Consider the following 22,777-nt stretch of genomic DNA (forward strand, 5'->3'; position numbering starts at 1 on the left):
GACTACCAATGAAATACACAAACTCTGCTGTACAAAATTGTTAAAATTTGGCATTATTCTACACATTTCACTTAACTGAACTCTTTGTTCAGAAACACAATTCAATGATGATAAGCTGTTAAAATTTTAGCTATTTTGTTTCAAGCTGAGATGTTTAGGTGTCCATATGAAGAACCTGATGAAGATTCAACATTCAACATTTACTGTTGTGTTTCTCCTTCTATCTTTAGTGTGAAATTAACCTTTACTTGTTCCTTTGCAATCAACACATGCTGATCCTGCTCCCCACTTTATCATAAGAAATAAAGAGTTATTCTACAACATAAAATAGAAGACCCATGATATTGCCACAGTCATAAGACTCATGAAGACTCATTAAGGCCCATTACATTTTTTTATTTACATTTTGCACTGATCTCGACTACCCTGACATTTGAGATGTTTTGTAAAGCCACAGAAGAATTTGTATCCACTTTTTATGAAAGTAACTGTGAAAGGTTAAAGGTACAACCCTGAGAATAAACATTATATGTTATATAAAGGAAGGGGCATGTTCTGCACTGGGACAAAAAAATCTATCTCTGGTTAGGAAGAAACCAAAGGAGATGTGTATATCCATCCTTATATCCTTTAGATTAACTTTAATGTCATTTACTATTATTTAGACGTTCCCTCATTTTAAATAAATGCATACCCAAGTCCTGAATAAACATTTTTTCAACATTGGTTAAAGTGTTGATGAAGATTTTTTTTTAAATCTTTCTGAGACTGTTGTTCCGTCAAAAAATCCAAAAGCATACAGTACATTTGATTTTTTTCTTTGTAGGAAAATACTTCCATTCCAGTGATATTGTCCACAAGCAAGTCTTTCAAATCACCAGGCCAGAGTTTATTCTAGTTTCCATAGCATAAACCCTACTGCGAGTTCATGGCTCTTCCTGGATTGGAACCTGGTTCATTCCTCAGCAAACCTAACTCTATTTATACTGTAGAACTGGGTGAACTAAAGCAATCAAGGTAAAGTGCTTAGTTGCAAAACACACTAGTGGTGTCCCTTTGGTTAGGTGTTCAAAATTGTCACCCCTAATCTCCACTGTGTAAACAAGAAATTGATTAGGAAAGCTGAATGTGACAAGCAGCCTGAGCTCCCAATGTTGTCTTCATTCCCTACAGCATTGAAATGGTAAATAAATCAATAACTACAAACAACAAAATTAGTTGTAATTTCTAACACTCACTTTGCACGGTGCTACAACACGTCATCTCTTGGTGAAAAATAATTTCTATGGTGATGTAGCCACGTGTCTATTTTATGTACTTCACGAGGTGTAAGCACAATGACAAGTAAAATCCGCCAACGTGTAACAAATTATGTAGATGTAATTGCTGGCGGTTCTAAAAATAAATATGACCATGCGCTTTGCATTCAAGTTATGTAAAAATAACTCCTTAAATTATGATATAATGGGATAAAAGCTTCCTGTTTTTGAATCCTACTTACTTTCCTACTAATTTCTTAATTCTCTTTTAGGTGTGTGTTTATACAGTATATCCCCATGTCACAGAGTACATATGTAAATACATATGTTTTGTGCTTTTTGTTTACTGCTTTTTAAGAAGCTTTAAACTGATGCGAGTTTGTTTGTAAGTTTAAGAGAACACTATTACTTTTGGCCCATTCAGGCATTTGTGCGTCTTAGAATAAGTATTTGAAGGCCTGGAAATTAATGGAAAAAACAAGGGCATCTGGCTTTGGTATTAACATCATAATTGCGCCTGTTTGAATCAAAGCCATTGGTGCTGTTGCCTACATTTTAATAGAATCACCATCCCTTGTTGAAGCCACAGAATGGAAAAACTTCCACTTCCTTGATCACTAATGGACAACACAATATAAAGTAAGGACAGCAGATGGCAGGTTAATAAAAGCTTCTGTGGGCACAATCCAAGCTTTACTCCCAAGTCATTGCATTTTGCAAAATGGATTTAAAAGTGTGATTCATTTATTTAATCACTCAAATGGTCATTTCCTGTCTGACGCATGACTTAATATAAAGTCAACTTGATATTTGATTAAACTATATTAAATTTGTGGTTGGGGGTTAAAGGACAGCCCTCCAGATGAACATTAGAGAAACGAACAGGCCGGGAGTGTTTTTAAGTAGACATATCAGGAAAGTGCCTGGAAACATGAAAAACAAAAGTACTTCCAATTAAAAACAGCGACATAAAGCTGCTCTTTATGGTCAATATCTACTGTATTTCTCAGCCAAGATTAACTGAAGAAATTTCAAAATCCCTCCCCAAGTGTCAGTTCAAGTTCTACTAAATGTGGCACAGTTAGGGTCTTATTGTTTTCACTGCAGTAGACAGTGGCCAAGTTTAAGTTAGTTCTATGTAAGACTGCTAATTCCCCGAGTTTGAAATGAACAGAAAAGACACATTTCCTCATCAGATCCTGAAGTCTGTGACAGCCAATCAATTAAACACAGTATTAGGTAATATGTGGCTGCTTCACCTTGTGGGAGGTGGGAGACATTCTGGGCCAGACTGCCAGCTGTGGGTGTTTTTGCGCTTTCTCTCTACAGTTTCTTTATGTAGAATCTCTTAAATCTTGAATCATCAGACATTTCTTTAGGACAGGAAATAAAACAATTGAGAGCTCAGCAATAACAGTAAAGATTTAAACTTCTCAATCCTCCTTGGGCTTTCAGAAATGTCAAATCCTTCATGAGGTTAGGTGAATTTCAAACAGAAAATCTGTTGCCATTTCTATGTTTGCCCTATATAACAGCTAAAAAACCCAGACATCCATCAGTGAAACTAACTGATGGAAAGGGACAATAAGCAACACAGAACTGATTAAATATTCTTTAAAAAACAACCAATAAATGGATAAAACAATTTGTATAGTGTTTTTACAGGATGCTTTAGAATGTTAAGATATTTCAATGTATCTGAGAAAGCTTTTAAATTATATTACTTACATTAGTCAGAATTAAAAAAAAATCTGTTACATTTAAAAGACCTGTAAAAATGTGTATAACACACATGAACGTCTCTGTTGCATTTTAGAAAGGGAAGGCTGAAAGCTGTGAAGTTAAAAACTATTCAGAAATGTGTCCAGTCATTATGAGATGTTATTCATTCTTGAAAAGGGCTCAGTGACTTGGAGCCTATCCCAGAAATATGAGGTGGAAGACAAGACTACACACTAGGTGGGAGAGAAATTGATCACATGGCTCCCACACACACAGGGACAACGAAAAGATTTACATTAATTTAACAATCATTTCTTTGGAAGATGGGGTAAGGCCTGGACTAGCCATCCATAGTGAGAAATATTACATAAAAAAACAATGTACTATATTTACTGTCACACCCTGTACCCCTAGAGGGCGCTCTACCTTTGTCCTGTTCCTTGTTCCCTGTGATTATTCATGTCTTTCCGGTGTGTCTTGTTGTGTAGACTATTTACTTCCTCTGCTCTTGGCTCAGCATTGAGGGTACAGATGTCCTGAGACCTGCCTAGCACCAGGTCGTCTCCTCCACGGCATGAGGGCATAGGTTACTTCCCCAACATTGTCTGACCCCCTGAGCCCGGGCTAACCTCCGTGTTGCCCCTTTTGTAGTTTCTCTACTGCTCTCCTTGTCATTCCACGGCATGCCCTTCCTACATCTCTGACATTTATAATTAAGAAGAACATTCAGGTGTTGCAGTGGTCAGCATTGGTGCCTCACAGCACTGGGGCTCTGGGTTCAATTCCAGCCCTGAGGCACTCTCTACATCAAGGTTGTACAGTACGTTCTCCCTGTGTTTGCACCCTGTGGGTTTCCTCCAGGTGCTCCCATCTCCTCCCACACTCCACAGTCCTGCAGTACTAGTAAGTTAATTGGCGTCTAGAAAAACTGGCCCTGATATGAGTGTGTGCATGTCTGTATGTGCCCTGCGAAGGACTGGAATCCCTGCCTTGCGCCTGTTGCTTGCCAGTATAAGTTCAGACCTGACCCTGTATAAAGTGCTTAGAAAATGCGTGGAAGGATTAAGTTTTTATGGAGGTTTTGATCCCAGCTGGAATTTAACTGTAAGTTCCTCCGCTCTCTCTTAAAAGCAAATGAATAAATTCAAGTAGGTAGCTGCATCCGTATGCGTAGGCTGCAAAGGTTTATTCCACGCTGAAAGGAAAGGAAAAGGGAGACATTGTTTCAGCTGTGGAGCCTTTTAAAGGAAAGGAAAAGGGACACATTGTTTCAGCTGTGGAGCCTTCACAGGCCTGAAGAAGGCTCCACAACCGAAACATTGCATCTTCCAGCATGGAATAAACCATTACCTGTTCCAAAGCAAATGAATGTCAACCAGAGGCACTTGTCTGTGTGAGTGCCAGGGGTGGGGCAGCATGTGCGATAAACACAGACTTAATCTTCCATAGGCTGTTTGAACCTTTTCCAGCAACACCAAAGCAAACATCTATCAGTTATTAAAAGCAAACTTCCTTTTATTAAAAACAAACATTGGAAAGAGCATTGTGCACAAATTGTGCTTAGCAATGCCTCCATTCCTTTTGTAGTAAGAAAGCAAGCAAGTAAGCTTCAGTATGATCATAGAAACAATCACCTCTCAACCTTATATAAAAAATTAACAGAAATGAGAAGCTATCTTTAGGGTCAAATAGACCGTAGCATCCCTTTTTTAATTACTGCACTTGGTTTGTTGAAAAATGTAATTGAATGCATTCTTTTCCTAAATGTCATTTACCATGGTAATCTACCATATCATGAAAAGCTATTGGATGTAAAGGTTGGCACAACAGATTTGAGTAATTTTAGAAATATATATTATATATATATATTGAGTGACAAACCTACTGTATCTAACAATTGTTGTTTTAAATCACTAATATTCCTTTTGGAGATTACAGTCTTAATTACGTTCTTGATAACCGAGCTGTCATCTGAATCCCTGCTCCGTTGTTTTGCAGGAAAACAAAATCTTAATACTGGCAAAACATATATAAAGAAACATTATCTGTTAGTATATATATTGTAGGACTAGCGGAATTAAACTAGAGTAAAAAAGAAAAAAAGTTGCATAATTTTTCATAAGAACAGGCACTTATCATGCTTTATTATTTGTGAAGGGAGTATATTTATTTCTCTAGAACATTGTGTACATACAGTAGTACAGTTGTTCTCATTATTGGATATTTCCTATACTATGTTTTATGCAGTGTAATAACATGGGTAAAAATTGTACTGATGAGACCAGCTGCCTTTGACTTTCTGGAGTGGTAAAAAGTTGTTCAGACTTATAGTTAGAGGTATTCAGATCCGATGCTTTTCTAACCAGCATTAAACATGTGATGTCACAGCCGATGGACTACCTTTGTGTTTGGTGTGCATTAGAAGTTAAGGAGCTCTGGAATGCTTCATAGAAACATGAGTAGGAGCGAGACAGCTTTTACCATTCCCATGTCACCAGACACAGTAAGTCTTCAATTTCCCAGTTATTGGCTTTTGTGCATCTTTGTTTGTTCTCTGAGTATAAGTTAATAATAGTAATTTCCCTTTGCCCTAAAGAACCGTGGGATTTTTAATGACTTATTAGTCAGTTTGCTATTGGCATGCATTAAAATTCTTTCAAAGGTTTTGGTAGACGAGAATTTTAAATTGCCTTTAAATCCTATTTGAATCCTACGGGACCATGCTTTTAAAGGACCGGAATTTAATATTTCTGTGAAAAGGAATCCTGGTCCTGTGCTGGTCCTGTCTAACATTCTGTAATACAGATGGGCAACAATCCCGTAAATGAAATTCGGTAACTTTATAGACAAGGTTCTAACAGGGTCTTATCAAGCTGTTCTCTAAATATTAACTTCGTAATGTAGTGAATTTATCGATGGATAAAGATAATATGAGTCAAAGAAGCTTAAATTAGGCTGAACGTTGTCACACAGCTGAACAGGAGGAAATTTAAAATGCATAAAATTAAATTACATTGTCTGTTAATGCTTTGTTTCTAGTTCTTTCTACATTTAGGGACAAAGGTGAATACTTCTCAGTTTTATTTTAGCCCTCTTAAAAGAAAAATAAGTGTTTTTTTTATTTCTAATCACTGGTATTCCTCCACATTTTTGTATTCTGTATTTCATAAGAAGCAATGTAGACACATTTATCTTATACTCTGTTGCAACAATGTTACTTTTTATTGCACTTACAGAGAGACAGAGATAGGTCAGAGATTATTACAATCCCATCCTCCTTCAAGTAGAAATTTGTATCCATTATTAGCTTCAGTATATTTAGATGTATTAGTAATACAGACAGAATCATCTATTCCTGTCACTGTTATTTTGTGAGTCAGTTTTTAGTTACTTATGACGTATTAGGTCATTTTAATGTTGGGTAGTGTACTGTACATCTGCAGTAAAAACAAAACAAGTATTAAAATGTGTTATATACTATATAGACAGTACAACTAGGTTTGACTGGAGAGCTGTTTCAGTATGTGTTAGCTGTTAAGGAACAAGTAAAGGTTAATAACACTGAAAAGCAGAAGAAAAAACAAAATGATTTGCCTTGTAATTCTTCAACAGTTTTCTTTTTCTTTCTAAGGCTCTTTTCTACGGCGCTTTTGGACAGTGAAGCACAACTGAGACTTAATTCCTATTCACCCACTTACAGTATAAACACCGGACTAGCCCATAAAGTCAAGATTTCTCATCTTTTTGTTAATGATCACAGACCTCTTGTGTGAGAAATATATTCACTTTTTCTAAGCAAATTAATTCAATTTTGAATAGGAAACCATTTAATATACTGATGATTATATACACTTATTAATAGACTTATCTTTCCTATGATAAGACTGAACTGTAATGTGCATGTTTTTTTTTTATTTATTCTTGTAATCAGTTTAAAACACTCTAATTCTTGGGGGGTAATAAGCATTTTACAGAGGATGCATTGGCTAATAATTGGTCTACCTTTTAATTTCAGTTGCTGAATACAACTTAAAAAGTCTATAATACAAGAGCTTACAACAAGTCTTATTATTTTTTTTTTTTTTAGTTTTCATCTGTCCTCTTACAGCATCTTTAAATTCTGTGCTGGTTAAAATTTAAGCATGCATTCCAATCTCTCTCTTTGAGGCTGAACATTTTTGTTACTTTAATTCACAGCATATGTATGTTTTGTCTCTTGTAATTCTGAGCACACATTGTTCCATGCTTCTCAAGTTCTTTACGTTCTGTATTTTTCTAATTTGAGTCCTAGTTTTATATTCATAATAATGTTAATACAGGCAGTATACGTTGGTGGAGGACTTTACCTCTGAGTCACAAGGGCAATTGAATTTTTCTTTCAGAATCATTTATTAATCTTCCAGAAACACTCATTTTTTTCTCTACTTTTTATTTCACACATCTGGCCATATTTAAAAGTGTAACTGCAGCATTTACACATACTTGTTGAAATATGTTCTATGTTAATGCATTTATTTCCCTTTGCCTGTGAAGAGTACATATACTAAGCATCACTTTAGTCTTCCCTAAGTTCATTCTACTTCTTTAGTGCTGGCTCCTGTCACTCTTGAATGCATAATTGTAGTCCCCCTGAGAGTGGTGAAAATATAATTGACTACAAAGTCTAAGTGTTGTATGTTACCTACTGTACGTCTAGGTAGATTCCATTAATATTCAGGCAATTTTATTTCAGACAGATTAGCTTCATAACGTCTTCTACTGTGGCTGTAAAGAGATCTGATTATACTGTAAAGCCCTTCAGGTTTGAGTTTAATCACCTGTGCTATCACCCCATCTGAAATACTTTGTGTTTCCTTGATATTGTATTTAGCAGTTTGTGAAGACACACTCCTACTCGTCCTATGACGAGTCTGGTATGACAGAGATCATTGCCCCCCAACCTGAAATAAGGAAATCCAATACGAATTTCACTACTAAATACCAAGATCAAGAACGGTTCAGTAAACCAACATTTTACGAACCGAAACTAGAGTAAAGCGTTGCTTTAGTTAAATGGTGCTAATATTGTGTTTGGAGCTCTATACAGTATATCTACGGTACGTGCATCGTCTTGAACATTACAAGAGTTATACATTCACACAACCGAAACGATATAAAGAGATCAGTGAAGCAACGTCCAGTACTTTTAAGGGTTGGTCAGTCTGTGAGTCCTTTTTTATTTCATTCAGTGGATTTCAATGGTGAGCTCCCTCTAGGTGCCTTAAATATTGTAACGCATACGGCCGACATTAGAGGTGTGCAATCCAGTCACGTCAGAACTTTCAAAGGAGCAATCTTTCGCGTTTTTTGTTACTTTTAAGCAGTAATGTCTGCTTAATTTTTTTTTATTTTTAGGTCAGTTCTTTCTAGTACACGTACACTGTAGTTCTACTTCATGCAATGTTCACTGCTCTTATCGATTGTCAACATCCCTCTTAAATTCTTACTGCTAGGCGTACTGTTTCCATTTATTTCCGCACATCAAAGTTATTGTGCAGATCGGACTAATAATAAGAAGAAGTGTGAGTATTAAATTACTAAACAAAAATGCAATATAAAACAGTACGTAAAACAACTCTTAATTAAATCGTTGAAATGGAATGAAGAACTTGATTCAAAGGAGACGACACAGCTGGAGCAATGGTATTGCCACGATAATGTAATGATTCTTTTTTGATCAACTGTATTGTAAAAAGAAATCAACCAGTTAGAGCTCCTGGAAAGGAGACGATCCAGATTCATGTGGGGAGCTGGCAGCGTTTCAGCCCGAGAAACAGTTTGCAGATACTTCCATTGACGCCAAACGCTGAGCCCAGCCCCTACTCAGGTCCAGCCAATCGGGGAGCAGAAAGAGGACGAGCCTTCACAAGCCTACCCCTAATTTTACTCTTATAATCTACACCAGCAGTCATGTGATAGCAATATAGTACTACTACAGTATAGACTCGGAGGCAAGAGTCATAGACGGCGCTGTGTGCCACTGCAAAAGCCCATTTCAAGGGCAAATTTATATAGAGCTTAATCTTTTTTTTTTACAAAAAGGGGGGTGGTGGAAAGTTTCGCTTAGGGACTAAGGGATTTGAATTCTCGTCGGACGAAGGTAAGAATGGCGAGGATTACTGTATGAAAATATTGCCTTTACCTCGAAACCCTTCTTCAGCGAGTTCTGCACAAGCTCAGGGCTGCATGCTGTGTGGCTGACGAAAACATGTTTACATTCTTTGCAGCGGAGAGTCTGCACCAGCCTCTCTCTCTGTAAGGTACAGTAAAAAATGCGCAAACCGAGAGAGATGCGTTCGTGAAATTGTTTTTTTTTTAGAGAGTGCATGTCAAATTAGCTCGGTTTTATAAACGATTCGTGTCTTAAGATAAATTACAAGTCATCATTTTCTTCATATGTGCAGTAATATGGTCTATTTGTTTTTTTAAAGCGTTTCAATCTCGCGAAGCTGAATATGGGCACCGTGTGTAGGTGATTTATGTCTTTGGTGTTTTTCGCCTTTTCTCGGCATTTTCATACTACTTAAGGGACGGAAACTAAAGACGTTCAGTAACCTCCTCAGTTCTGTTCTGTGATACCACGACACGGTTCACAAGGGAAACATATTTGACCCAATCCTGTTTAAAGCAAATGTAAAGTTTTGTATTTGGAAATGGACTTGGAGAGTTTATTGCGTTTCGTGCGGAATAATGTAGCTATGCGTTTTATGCTTTACTTGATCGGACCGTCACTGGGAGAGAAGGATTGTAGATTTTAGTTATTTGCTTAGAGTTAAGATGTTTTATCTCCTATAAAAGGCATTTGGTGGTCATGCATGCCACATGCGGTATGTTATGCTAATAATGTTGACAGTGCCTTTGCTAGGGTTACTGTCGGTCAATGTAAGAACTGAGGCCAAAGAAGGGAGGCGCAAATCCGTGAAACTTGACACAATCAGAACCATTCATTATCCCGAAAGAGGTAGCATAACATAGGTAGACATCCTAATGTTAACACGGAGCTTATGTGTTGTTAAACCCTCGGCAAAGGTCATGTTAGTGAAAATAATTTGTCATTCCATTTCTTCGAACTGCTGGATTGTAATTCTCGGGAGCAATGCCTCACCGTATGAAGTCTTTTAAATAATATACTCACCTCTTCGCAAATGGATGCGGGTACAGAATCAATAGCGAATGGGGAAAAAAAGAACATCAAAAATATAAATTTCAAGATAATTTGAATTTTGAAGTCGTGTTTGGAATGACTTTTAGTAATACCAGTTACGATCCATTTTCAATCTGCTTGTCCTACTGAGTGTCGCGGCTGTTAATAAAGATGATATTATCATGCCAACGTCACTGTTAGCGCAAGAGCAAAACAAACGGACTCAGGTACAGAAGTAGGTCGAAACGATGCCCGTATTAATGGACTTGCAAATGAATGTTGCTCGACTGAAGTGCTTGTCCAAAGTCACGTGTACCCCCCTTTCGACCTTGTCCACTACTGCATATGTTCCTAAAATGCGAATGTGTTTGTTGTAATGGAAGATTACCTCACGTAACGGTGGTACGTGTACAGCACATAGATAAAAGGTTTGTGCAGATTAACATGTTAACACGCCTCCAGGCTGGCTCGTTAAAGTTTACTTTTTTCAAGTGCCTTTTAACTTCACCCATGAAAGACCACGCGATCAGTTTTCTGCCAACATTTTTTTCCCGTACCGCAAGCTTTTCTGCCAAAGCTTCACTGTTGTTCTTCAAATCTCCTATTCAGCAGCAGTTTCGCATTAAAAGTATTTGCACTTTTTTCATCTTTACAATGTAATTTATGATTATAATGCTTGAGAGGTAACCACCTTGTCCACAGATCACGCACCTTTGTGCATCCATTGAACCACATTAGAGGGTGTGTTTGACATATTGTTAATGCTATTACTATAAATAGTATTATTATCTTCAGAGATCACATTAGTAAAATCAATTAGCTTTACACAATTTCTTAAAGGTATTGAATTATTTTGGTTGGGCTTATTTTCTAGTTTTTCCTTCAAGATGAAAGCTGACACAGTAACTAAGGTGCCGAAGTATGTAATGAGTTAGTGGCATTATAGAAAGTGATTATAAGGTTGTTTCTAAACCTGTAAGACGTCAAATGTAGAAAACATGAATTCATTTCTGTGATATGAATCATTGTACCACATCATACACAGGTTATGTCTTATAGCTGAATAGGTGTTAGTTATGTCCTATGTCCTATAATTGGAAATTAACATTTACATTTACAGATGTAGCACCTTTTTAAATGGGAGATTAATTATGAACAGTAACATAGAATACAGCTATGTTTTATTCTCTTTTCCCATGATATGACAGCATTAGGTGCAACTGAACTATGAGTTTTCTATTAAGGAATATACATTTACGTAGGAGATTAATTGCCTAGGTACAAAGTGTGTATTTTTAGCTTCTCCTAGCCTGTACACACAAGGCCTAAGTTATATGTTTTAAAAAATCAATTAAGTTAAAAGTTAAGTTTCTGAATCTTTGCACAATAAGCATATTTATTAATACATATGATTCACAGCTCCCAGGTGTACGGGAAGTGAACTGTTTTGAAGCTAATTGCTGTCGTCTTTCTTTAGGCACAGTTGGGGATAAGTCAGAAAACATTCTGCTGGAAAGTGCCTGGCTCCTGTTGGTTAGCCTAGAGAAGGACTACAGGCCTTAGAAGCCAGGAATGGTGGATCACTTATTACCCACTGAGGAGACATTCCCACACACTGGCTCTTCGGTGGGCTACCTCGCTGACATGGTGACGGATACCAGTAACTACCAGCTTCTCCCATCCCCCTTCTCGGAGGATGAGCTCAGTGACTCCTCCAGCTTTCGCTCTTGCTCCAGCCCGGATTCTCAGGTGCTCAGCTCTAGTTATGGGAGTAACTCCAGCGTGGAGAGCCAAGACAGCTTTGTAGACTATCTTTTGGCCCAGATCGACCTGGGGACAACTCCTGGATTCTCATGGGACAGGAAGGATTCCCGATCAATCGTGAAGGAAGAGACATTTGAGTTTCCAGTCTTCTCCACGGACCTGAAGGACCCGGGAACATTCCAGCCCACCTTAGAGGAGATTGAAGAGTTCCTGGAAGAGAACATGGAGGTTGTTCTTAAGCAGGAGCCTGAAGAGCAGGGCAAGGGTAGCAGAGGGGGCAGCCATGTCATATCTGCAGCCCAGCACAAAGACCAAACAGGATCTAGTGTGACTCTCACCGACACAAAAAGCACACAGTCGAGAGAATCCGTAAAAAAGGAAGAAGTCGCCAACTCGCCTGTGTCAGCTGATGGTGGGGTTCCGGTAATCCTTCAAATCCAGCCTATCCAAATCAAGCAGGAGCAAAGCCCCGCTGTGGCCGCACAGCACCAGCCCCAGTCGGACATTAAAATCGCCCAGCTTCTCGTCAACATCCAAGGGCAAACCTTCGCGCTAGTGCCCCAGGTGGTGCAGTCCGCCAGCTTCAGCACATCATCCAAGTTTGTCCGCATTGCCCCTGTCCCAATCGCAGCCAAACCAGTGGGAGTGGGAGATGGGAGCCAGTCGACCATCCTCATGGGCCAGAAATTTCAGAAGAACCCAGCCGCGGATCTTATCAAAATGCACAAATGCACTTTCCCTGGGTGTAGCAAGATGTACACCAAGAGCAGCCATTTGAAAGCTCACCTGAGGAGGCATACAGGAGAAAAACCATTTGCTTGTACATGGCCTGGCTGTGGCTGGAGGTTAGTATTTGAATATACAGTGCATTCACCGATCAAAATTTCTACTTGTCTTCTTAAAATAAAAACAACATAGTTCTAAGCAATGGCTGGCCAGAACCTGTTTCTGGAATACTAAATCCTGTGGAGCTCTGTAGGTAACTGTGACCAGGTTAAATAGCTTAGAGGTTAAAAAAACATTGCAGCCCTAAACACATTTGGTCATCCTTGTTCTATACAATTAGCATTATAATAACAGTTATTTCTTTACTCATAGTCCCATGTTAACCAAAAATAGGTCAACAACCTACAATTTTTGGCTCATTCCAGTTTTTCATGGCCTGACATTATGTTACCACTTGCATGTAGAACTTGTTGTGTTCAATCAGCTGCTCAAGATATTATGTACGTAATTAGGAGTGTTCCGTTAAATCATTTTATCAGTCTACAACACTTAATCTATTAGAATTAAGAGAAAGGTTAACAGTGTTAGCTGCAAATTGAAAAGGTTGTGGTGCCACAAAAGAAATGAGGATACCTGTTTGTTCTGCATTGAGTGGATTTCATCAGTTTTGTTAGTAGACAACATTTGGTAGAAACCTGAAGTAGACTTTTCCAGAAGCACTCAGTACTCGTGAGGGACAATAAAAATCACAGAAAATTCCAGAAGGGTAGATAGTGCTGGACAGAATCACAATCTGTTTACCTTTCTTTGATTGCTTGTTCTTTTATGGCCTTTCTCAAAGTATTTTCTCTCACTTAAGGTCTGCACATAACTATTAGTGTCTTAACAGGACTTGAGTGTCTTTAAGAACCCATTGGTCAAGGTTCTTGACTGTCTGCTGAAATCTTTGAAATGAAAGATTGGTAATTTATCAGAATAAACTTATAAAATGAATCTGAAATAAATTAGTTCCAGCAAAGTGGCACCTCAGTCTCATTAATGTCACCCATTTTTAGCGAACTGGAGTATTTTTTCAAATTCTATCTTGAGTTTTTCACAACGTTTTTAAGGCTTGCATGTAAGTCAATATGTTGTTACTTTTTATCCAAAAGAGCCAATGATAACCTGTTGCCAAATAATTTGCTCTCCTCCTGTGTGACCTGTACTTTTATGTTGCTAAATTCTATGCTTGTCAAAAAAATCAAACCAAATAAATATTCCATGTTGAAGTGAATGTTATGAGAAGCAGAGATGCACTAGTTAAGGTTTATTTTTTGAAAAGGGAGATAGTAGCTCATTCCACATTGTACAGTGCTCTTATACAGCAATGGAAAACTATGCTTACTTAAGCGGTCCTGTATTCCATACACAGTAGACTTCAAGTGTTAGCAAAATCTGTTTTTTAAAATAATTTTTAAAAACTATTTCAGGATGATGTATTGAGCACATGATGATTTACCCTACTAATTACTTGGGAGTATCTTCCCAAAATCTGTTAAGATATTAGGTTGCAAGGTACAGTATTAAAGTGGTATTTCCCTTGAATAAAACATAAAAGCCTTCTTCTAGTACAGGAAATGGAAATAAATGCTAGACAGTGGCAGTGCTATTCCATCTGCATTTTTCTAGTGATGTGTTCTGCGTTCCCATGGTTATCTTCAGGAAATGAGCCAAATTGCTTTCTCACAGCTTCTCAGAAGCATGACTGTAACACACCTACCATATAGTGCAAGCCTGCAGGATTGCTGGTGAGCAGTGTTCCATGATTCTGTAGTGTACAGCAATATTACATTTCTTATAATTATATAGGATTACCAAGATCAATCAGAATACCATCACAACAATGACAAAGCACTCATCCACTAAAAGCCTACACTTACAGTATAGAATGGGCCTTATAGCCCGGAGGCTGTACTGTACTTCAAATCCTGATTGAGCCCCTGTCTGACTGTAGTGACCCCCACTGTCTTGAGCAGTGCATGTAGCAGTGCAACTGGAAAGCCCAGCTGTTTCTGGTCTTGGATCAAAATGAAAATGATCATATTTCAGCAAATGTGTCACGATCATCTTGCCTTCCTCTTTTATACTGTGCGGAATTTAGGAATACCATTGATCTTATCATCATTAAAAAAAAAATCTTGTTAACTAGTCTTAGCGTTTAAAATAATTTAAAAGGTGTTCTCCAATCTCATATGCAGGGTTTTTTTTTAACCCATGTGAGCTATTACCTTTTTCATCCTCAGGCTTTAGTGCTTGTCTGTAATGGATATCTTCAAAGTCTTCTTCAAAGCTGGGCCTCTTGACCTTCTGCTACGCAGTATGCAGTAAGATATGTGAGGATTGTGCAGTTCTAGCCCATGCATTCTAATTGCTTGAGGTCAAGTGTCAAGTACAAGACTTTTGCCCTGTTTTCAAAAGTCCTATTAAGGTCATGGTATCTTAGTTCCCAGTTTGCCTTTTATGTTCACTAAATAGTGGTGCCAAACTACAATACAGTAGTTATGGCAAAATATAGTACTACTGTACATCCAAAGTGCAAATTGTAGGATGCATAATAAATTACACACCAATAACCACTAGGTTTCTGATTTTTTTGTTGCATATTGGTGCCCTGTATCTTAGCACATTTCTACATTCAGATCAGTTAAATTGTTTGTAGTGTGCTTGAGTCAAGTTAATTTAACAAGCATAGGCAGTCAATCATCAACAAGTATCTATCATGCTTTCAGTCTTTTACAAGTGATACTAAACACAGATGGAACAAATCAATAAAAATATCTTAATATTGTTTTCAAGATTGGAAGTTTTTCTAACATGTACTGATTTTTAATGTGAATGTTAATTGATGTCTCTCCTAAAACATAATAATATCTAGATTGAATTGTGCAATTTTGGGGCTTAATGAACTCATTGGAATTGTGTTTTTTTCTCATTTCTGTTTATTTAAAAATGAGCTAATATATTTCATATATGTTTTTTAATGCTGCAAATGTCTTCTGATAACATGTGGCTGTACCAGAAAGAAATGCCACCAATACTTGTTTAGCCCTGAATCTTCCACAAACAAAGTAGACTTGTCAAAACACAATGGGTCTCAGGAGCAGAGACTGGTGAGAGAGAGGGAATGAACGATTTCAGTGTTGCACACAGTTGTGCTGGAAGGAACTGTCTAGCAAATGTAACTAACAAAGACTACCTAGTGAATAGTTACCATGACCCCTCTGCTGGCATGCCAGCACTGCAGATCTGCTTCAAAAGAGAAAAAGGATTGGGTTTCTTATTGATGTTCTACCCTCACTACTGAGAAAGGCTCAAGAAAGCAATTAACAATATTTAGCCATTAAAAGTGTGATTTGCACATTAAGCATTAGAAGCAATTTACTTTATATTTCCCGATTTTGAAATTTAGCTTAGATACAAAGACATCACTGAGCACCTATGTAAAGAAAGGAACAAGAGATGTCTGATAAAGAATAGCCAAGTTCAAGCCAGAGGAAATACGATGGAAAGGTACACTTCTAGGATGTGGAAAAAGTGTTTCTGTATCTCAAGAACTGAAATGGAGCCAAGTGAACTACAAATAAATATGTATGCCTAAACCAGATATTGGAACAGCTTTATAAATAAACAACAGGAACAATTTTTGTTTCAGCGTTTACTAAAGGAAATTAGAGCAAAAACAGTTTTCTGAACTTGGTACAAGTACAGTATGTATTTTATTCTAGATTTCTAGATAAAGTGTATGGAAGCAACTACATTAGGTGGCCCAATGTTTCTTTTAGATATTCATAGCAACATTATAGTACTTCATTATTGAGTCTTAGGCAGGTTAACAAGCAGGTTTTTATTTTTATCACTGTATTCATGTGGGAGGTGTGGTGGGATGGTGGCATTGTAGTTAGCACTGCAGCCTCACAACTCCTGTATCCTGGGATCGATTCTAGACCAGGACACAATCTGTGTGCAGTTTGCATGTTTTAACACTGTTCCACATCCAGTTTCTTCTCATCTCAGAAAGACACGCTGGCTAGGTCAGTTGGTGTCCATGGTGTCCAGTTGTCCTTGTGTGTGCATCCCATTACAGACAGTCATTGTTAACCTTTATCAGATATCTAAACCTAGATATCTGTGTTGATTTCAGTAATACATTACAATGTTACTCCCTGCTCTCATTCTCAAAGACCTCTTTTGCAGTGTGCAGAATTTAATCCTCCTATTTATCAATTGGAAGGAAGGTAAAGTGAAAAGCACATTGAGATCCCAGTATCCAGTTATGACCATATGGTTAGTGTAGTGATAATAGGATTAAGAGCTGTCCATGTTTTCCAGACTTTGTTCAGTAATTTGGTAGTATAAATTGCAGAGATACTATCTATTTTTCTGCTTAACTAGTTAAATTAAATATATTGTATTTTATTGTTTCTTGTTTTACATTTAATCATAGCTATTTCTGAAGTCGTTATGTTTGTTAATGTCCATAGCATATGGAAAATCTGTAAAACTTGAGTCACAGTCAAAATATTAACAGTATGGTGTGTGTGTGTCCGTACACGCGTGCTTATGTGGGTATGTGTGTATAGCTTAACATGCACAAAACCAGTGAATTATAAGCTGAATCAAAACCTAGTATTCAGCTTTATTAGGACATGTTGGTTATGGCACTAAATTAACCATCCAACCATCCATCCCAAAGCTACTTGTGCCTGGTACCACAGCCTTTGGAGCCTATTCCAAAAACGCTAAAAGGCAGGACTACACCCAGCATGGGACACCAGTTCACTGCAGGACACAAACACACAAGGAGACAATTTACAGACACCAGTTATGCTAGCCAGCTTGTCTCTGGAAGGTGGGAGAACACAGGAAAACCAGGAGAAAACTCACACAGAGACCAAGAGAACATTGAGACTAAGAGAACTACACGCCACCCCTTTACAGAATTAAACCCAGAGCCCCAGGATCTGTGACGCTGCAGCACTAAATAGCAGTGTGCACATTTAGTCTTTAATATTAAAATTAGGACTATGAGGATCACAGAAAACTTGCATCTTAGATTGATTACATTTTAAATATATTCTTATCTCTTCATCTGCATTGTGCATGCTTTAATGTTGTTCTTATTTGGGAAGAACTCTGCTTTGCCAGCACCTCACCTCAGATGATTGTTTTTTTAGATTATCCAACACAAAAGTGTACCTTAAATTTAAACCAATACAATCCAGTAACATTTCTGTGGGAAAATTCACGAAACCTGGTATTTCAAATTTAATTTCATAAACTCCCTTCCAAATGACTAATGGATATGCTTCTTAGGCAGTACACGTATTTGTAGTTTTTCAAAGTTTCACTTCACAACTTTGAACTGTAATGGTACAGCATACAGTACAATAAAATACCACGATGGTAATTGTATGATGATGTATGTACTGTACAACTGCCTGAGGTGTTGAGTGTAAAGGGTTATGGTCTAATCCACATATAGCAATTACAGAGGAGGGATACATTTTTTCTTTAATGAATACAACCCTATTTTATTTTTTTAAAGCACAAAATAGAAAATGATTTGGACAGAGTGGTCACTGGAAATTTAGTAAAATTTCCTTTTAGGTCATTATTTTTCTAAAAAAAGGTCACCCAACACCTTCTTTTTGATTCAGTCAGTCTATTTGTTGTGAATCTTTAAATAATGTAGATTTGCATATGTAGATGCAGTTAATTCATGGGAAGAATAGAATTATAGGAAAAAGTGAATTATTGACTATGTTTAATTGAAATCCTGTTCTTTTTAGTGGTATTTAGATTTGGTACTGTTCTTCACTTACTATTTTCCTGTATTTTCTGTAATCCTTTGCTGTAGTAGTTTTAGTGTTCTGTAGTTTTAATGCAGTTATTTTCTGGGAAATATTGGAATATAATAAATATAGAGAGCTGGGGTGTACACAATTTGAGAATTGCCCGGCATATTTAAATGTTTGCTCTTATTTCTATCAGGTTTTCCAGGTCAGATGAGCTCTCCAGACACCGCAGGTCTCATTCTGGAGTCAAGCCCTATCAGTGCCCTGTTTGTGAGAAGAAATTCGCCCGCAGCGATCACCTGTCCAAACACATCAAAGTCCACCGCTTTCCCCGAAGCAGCCGGACAGTACGCACAACAAATTGACCCCGATAGCTTTACAGTGGACAGAAGCCAAGCAGAGGAAAACAGCGTGAGTGTGTGCATATGAGTGAGACAGAGAACGAAATCCTTTCTTTGTGGTACTGTGATAATTTATTGTCTGTTGAGCGAAAACAAAAACACTGTTACTTGATAATACTTCAAAAGGCTGTGTCCTGAGCTAGTTTCAGAGTACATTTTTTTTGTTTTTTCTTTTCAAAATCTTAAGAAAACGTGCTTTTGAGTATAGTGTTCTTTGTTTCAAGAATTAATTTCGTTTGTGTGCCTGCCTTTGAAGCTGTGTTCCACAGTAATTAAATCACGTAGGAGAGGACTCAAGCAACGCAAGGTCGGCCATTCAGCACCAGCAGCCCCAGAACACAGCAGATCAGGTGGAGATATGAGAAATGACTTTCTTGACGGAATTAATGGAGGACTTTAGGTAGGCCAGGACTCTGGAAGCTCAAAATGAAATTAAGCTAGGATAATGTGGTCAGCACACCTTCTTCTGCAAGCAGTGCCATGGCATCTTTAATGTTCCAGTAGTTAGGGAAGTTCCCTCTTCACACTAGGGCAGTGTTTTTTTTTTGCATATTTTTTTCCAAAATAAAGAGCGCCACCTACTGGTCCACCAGCACCACTTACTGCAGCATTCTTGTTTCCCTTGGAGGTCTCAGCCTTGCATAGCTGCTGGAAAAAACAACAACAGCTTAAGTATTTATTTTACATTGTTTAACCTAGATTTGCTTTGCTTTTTGTATAATTCATGGAATGTAAAAAATGTGTATAAAAATACTATAAACATGAATAAACAAATCAAGGTGAAGAAATACAAGGTAGGAAAAGATTTACACTAGTCTATTATGTGCATTGGATGCTTTTCTTTTCAGTGGCATATCACCTGGAAAGGGATCCTTATATTTATAGACTATAAACAATTGAGCTTCGGGGCAATCAATATCTGAGTTTTAACTGCACTGGCTCAGAAACATTTAAAAGGCAGGTAGGCACTGAAAAACTGAAAACAAAGAACCCTATTTACTGTAAATGTACATGTTGGTTTTTATATTTTAAATGATATATCAGACCTTTTGGGTATTAATACAGAAAGATATTCTTGTTTGTTTTTTTATTTTTTGAAAACATAGCTTTTTTCCTGTATGTCGCTGGCTCTAGAAGCCGGGATATTGGAATGAAAACAGTGTGACGGACATTTGTCAGGCCTTAACGCAAAGGAATCCGAGACATCCTTGACTGGGGCCAATGTGTTAGTTCAGCTTTTTTTTTTAAATGCTATCAGTGTAAATGTATTTGTTTTCAAAGAAAAAAAAAACAGAGGCTTCAAGAGTTTAGGATCATGCAGCTTCACAGATGTGGGATTATGTATCTATACAGAAACAAATCTGCCTCAAGTCGTCAAAACATGTTACCAGAAGACCTACCAGCCTTTGTACAGTGCTTTTCTATTGTGAGATCTTTGGTACGAGGCTATGTTTTTGTAGATGCCAACACTAACTGGAACACATGGGTGCTAAAGGTCTCAAAGACACCAGCCTCGGTATACTGTATAATGCCATGTGTGGGTGTAGAGTGTTAAGGATATAATGAAACGTGTATAGTCTGTATTTTTCCTATATGGCCCTGAAATAAAACACAGCAATTCTGTGTGTAATGTATGGTCTATGAAGAGCATATATGTACATATATATGTATCTGGCATACTATATACAGTATACAATATATTTGTACTCATGGTGAAGCATGAGTACATTCTGTCGTATAGCAATGCATTCATTCCATTTTATTTTGAAATTAATATATAAAATGCTTGTAATAACAGGTATTTCTCACATCCTATGAATGTATGTAAATAAGCAAACTGTATATACTGTAGCTACATCTATGTGAAAAAAATCTTCTAATAACATATCTTAAGTCTGTGATTGTGTAAATTTTTAGTGTAAACTGTAAACAAATGTACATAACATAACAATTCAGTATATATTTTTCTTTGTTCTACGTGAAATACATTTACAAATAAAACTGAAAAGGAAATCTTTGAGTGTCCTTATTCAATGTGCTGCAACATTGGTGGCTATGCAGTATTCATAATATCACCTTCAAAAGCATTATTCCTTGTTTTACAGAATTTGATAGGCTTCTTTAGCCAAATTCATTTGCAGTTAATAATATATTTTTTACACAATATAGCAGAACAGACAGATTTAACATGATGTACTTTTCTAATACACACTAACCAATTAAAACAACATGTAGATATGGATCTTATCTAGGTAAAATTATATTTATTGGCTAATGGTGTCACTAGTATGAAGATTGCCTAAACACATGACTGACATTGCTGTCAATTTTAAATACCAGAAATTTGTCATGCGTGAAACCTTCTTTGTTATGTCAATTGAAGACGGAAAGACAAGCATCCACAAATACACAACTGAAGAAACAGCTTGAGCAGTCTCAGTATTTTTGTTCCTTCTTTGATTGCTTCATTAGTGTCTGTCCTACTCTAATTTAAAGAGGTAGTGCATACTACTCATACTTCACACTTTAAATTTAGTGCTTATTCATTGCACAGAGCCCTGCCTTAGGTAAAAGTACTATCAAAATATTGTTTTCCCCAAGGCTTCTATGCCTGGAGTACAAAATCCAGACATTTACAGGAGTGCTTGTGTACAAATACAGCATGATTATCAATAGAGGCATAAATCACTAATAATTTATATAATGTAATATATTTATTTAATATACTGTATGGTTCAATTAGTGGATAGAGGAATATTAAGAAAAATCTTAATAAAAGTATGAAATCAGAGACTCAGAAAGGATTTTAGAAACTGTTTTACTCATCTTGTTTTACATTTTACCAAAACCACATACTCTTAAATCTACAATGCTTCGAGATGTGGCTGGTTTACTTAACATTTCTGTGGTTACACATTTTTGTGTTTCTCTTCTTATCTCAACATTCAGCAAGCCTTAGTTTGCAGTGACAGACCCCACTCAATTCAACAACACAAAACAGTTTGTAAAGTCTTTTCAAATGATTCCCCAATGTTCAGTCATGAGTGAAGAAACCACTGAAGAACGTTGCTATCCTATATGAAGCATCAAAGACAGTCATTGTGAAAGACCTTGTGGTTAAAGACAACTGAACTGTCTCAAAATGTTTTCGAAATATGGAACCAGGTGGTAACCTTTGTCAAAGGCTCAGAAGTGTCGATACAAAAAAAGCCTTCTGAAAGCAAGTACGTAAGCAAACGGATACCAAAGGTATATGTTTCACTAGTGAAGGATTAATGTCTCTGTGTGGTAAAAAGTAAATATTGTTTTGCTTACTCGGCTCTGAGAGATTTGTTTTGGTAGTATTCATGCTAGAATAGTGGATTAAATTAAGACAGGGGCTCTCAAGTCATGGGCTTGGGTCAGTTGAGTCAACAGGCCTGTAAAGAAAGATTATGGCTCAAAATGAAATTTAATGATGGCTGACAGCATGGTTTCCTGGCAAAAATAAGAAAAGGTTGCAAAACAGTTTAAAATTAATTTTGTGTGTTTATGTACATAGTATTCAGGGGGTTAATATAGAAAACGTGCCCCTATTAACTTGAATCATAGTAAATTTAGCTTGTATGGTATCTAGCTTGTGCACCCACTTAAAAATAGAAAGCCTATAATTTACGCATACAGCATATTTTAGACTGGCAATTATTGCTTGAAATACATTCTGTCAGTAACTGCTATGGATTACAAGGATTTTATTTTTTGATCTGCTATACACTTGTCAGTTTATATTTGGCAGTAAAAGTAGCATTTCTGAGGCATTTCAGCTTTTAGAAAGTCAGATGTAAACAAAAAAAGGTCTTAAATGATTCAGTACCTGCATAAAAAAATGATTAGGCTTTATTACAATCG

At 37.0% G+C, this 22,777-nt stretch overlaps 1 protein-coding gene across 3 annotated transcripts; it reads left to right on the forward strand.

Annotated features, from left to right (window-relative positions):
- The first annotated feature begins 5,250 nt into the window (after window positions 1–5,250).
- Window positions 5,251–20,902, forward strand: klf15 (Kruppel like factor 15). Of its 3 annotated transcripts, none has more exons than XM_088636752.1 (3): window positions 5,251–5,484; window positions 11,642–12,773; window positions 18,685–20,902. In XM_088636752.1, the coding sequence occupies exons 2-3, from the start codon at window positions 11,737–11,739 to the stop codon at window positions 18,851–18,853; spliced, it is 1,206 nt and encodes a 401-aa protein (XP_088492878.1). In that variant the 5' UTR covers window positions 5,251–5,484; window positions 11,642–11,736; the 3' UTR covers window positions 18,854–20,902. The 3 variants fall into 3 exon arrangements, with proteins under 3 accessions (XP_088492878.1, XP_088492876.1, XP_088492877.1); XM_088636750.1 differs by lacking the exon at window positions 5,251–5,484 and adding an exon at window positions 8,926–9,120; XM_088636751.1 differs by lacking the exon at window positions 5,251–5,484 and adding an exon at window positions 9,127–9,280.
- The last annotated feature ends 1,875 nt before the right edge of the window (window positions 20,903–22,777 follow it).

This window comes from Lepisosteus platostomus, chromosome 6, assembly GCF_059453375.1.
Source record: "Lepisosteus platostomus isolate fLepPlt1 chromosome 6, fLepPlt1.hap1, whole genome shotgun sequence".
Classification (NCBI taxonomy): domain Eukaryota; kingdom Metazoa; phylum Chordata; class Actinopteri; order Semionotiformes; family Lepisosteidae; genus Lepisosteus; species Lepisosteus platostomus.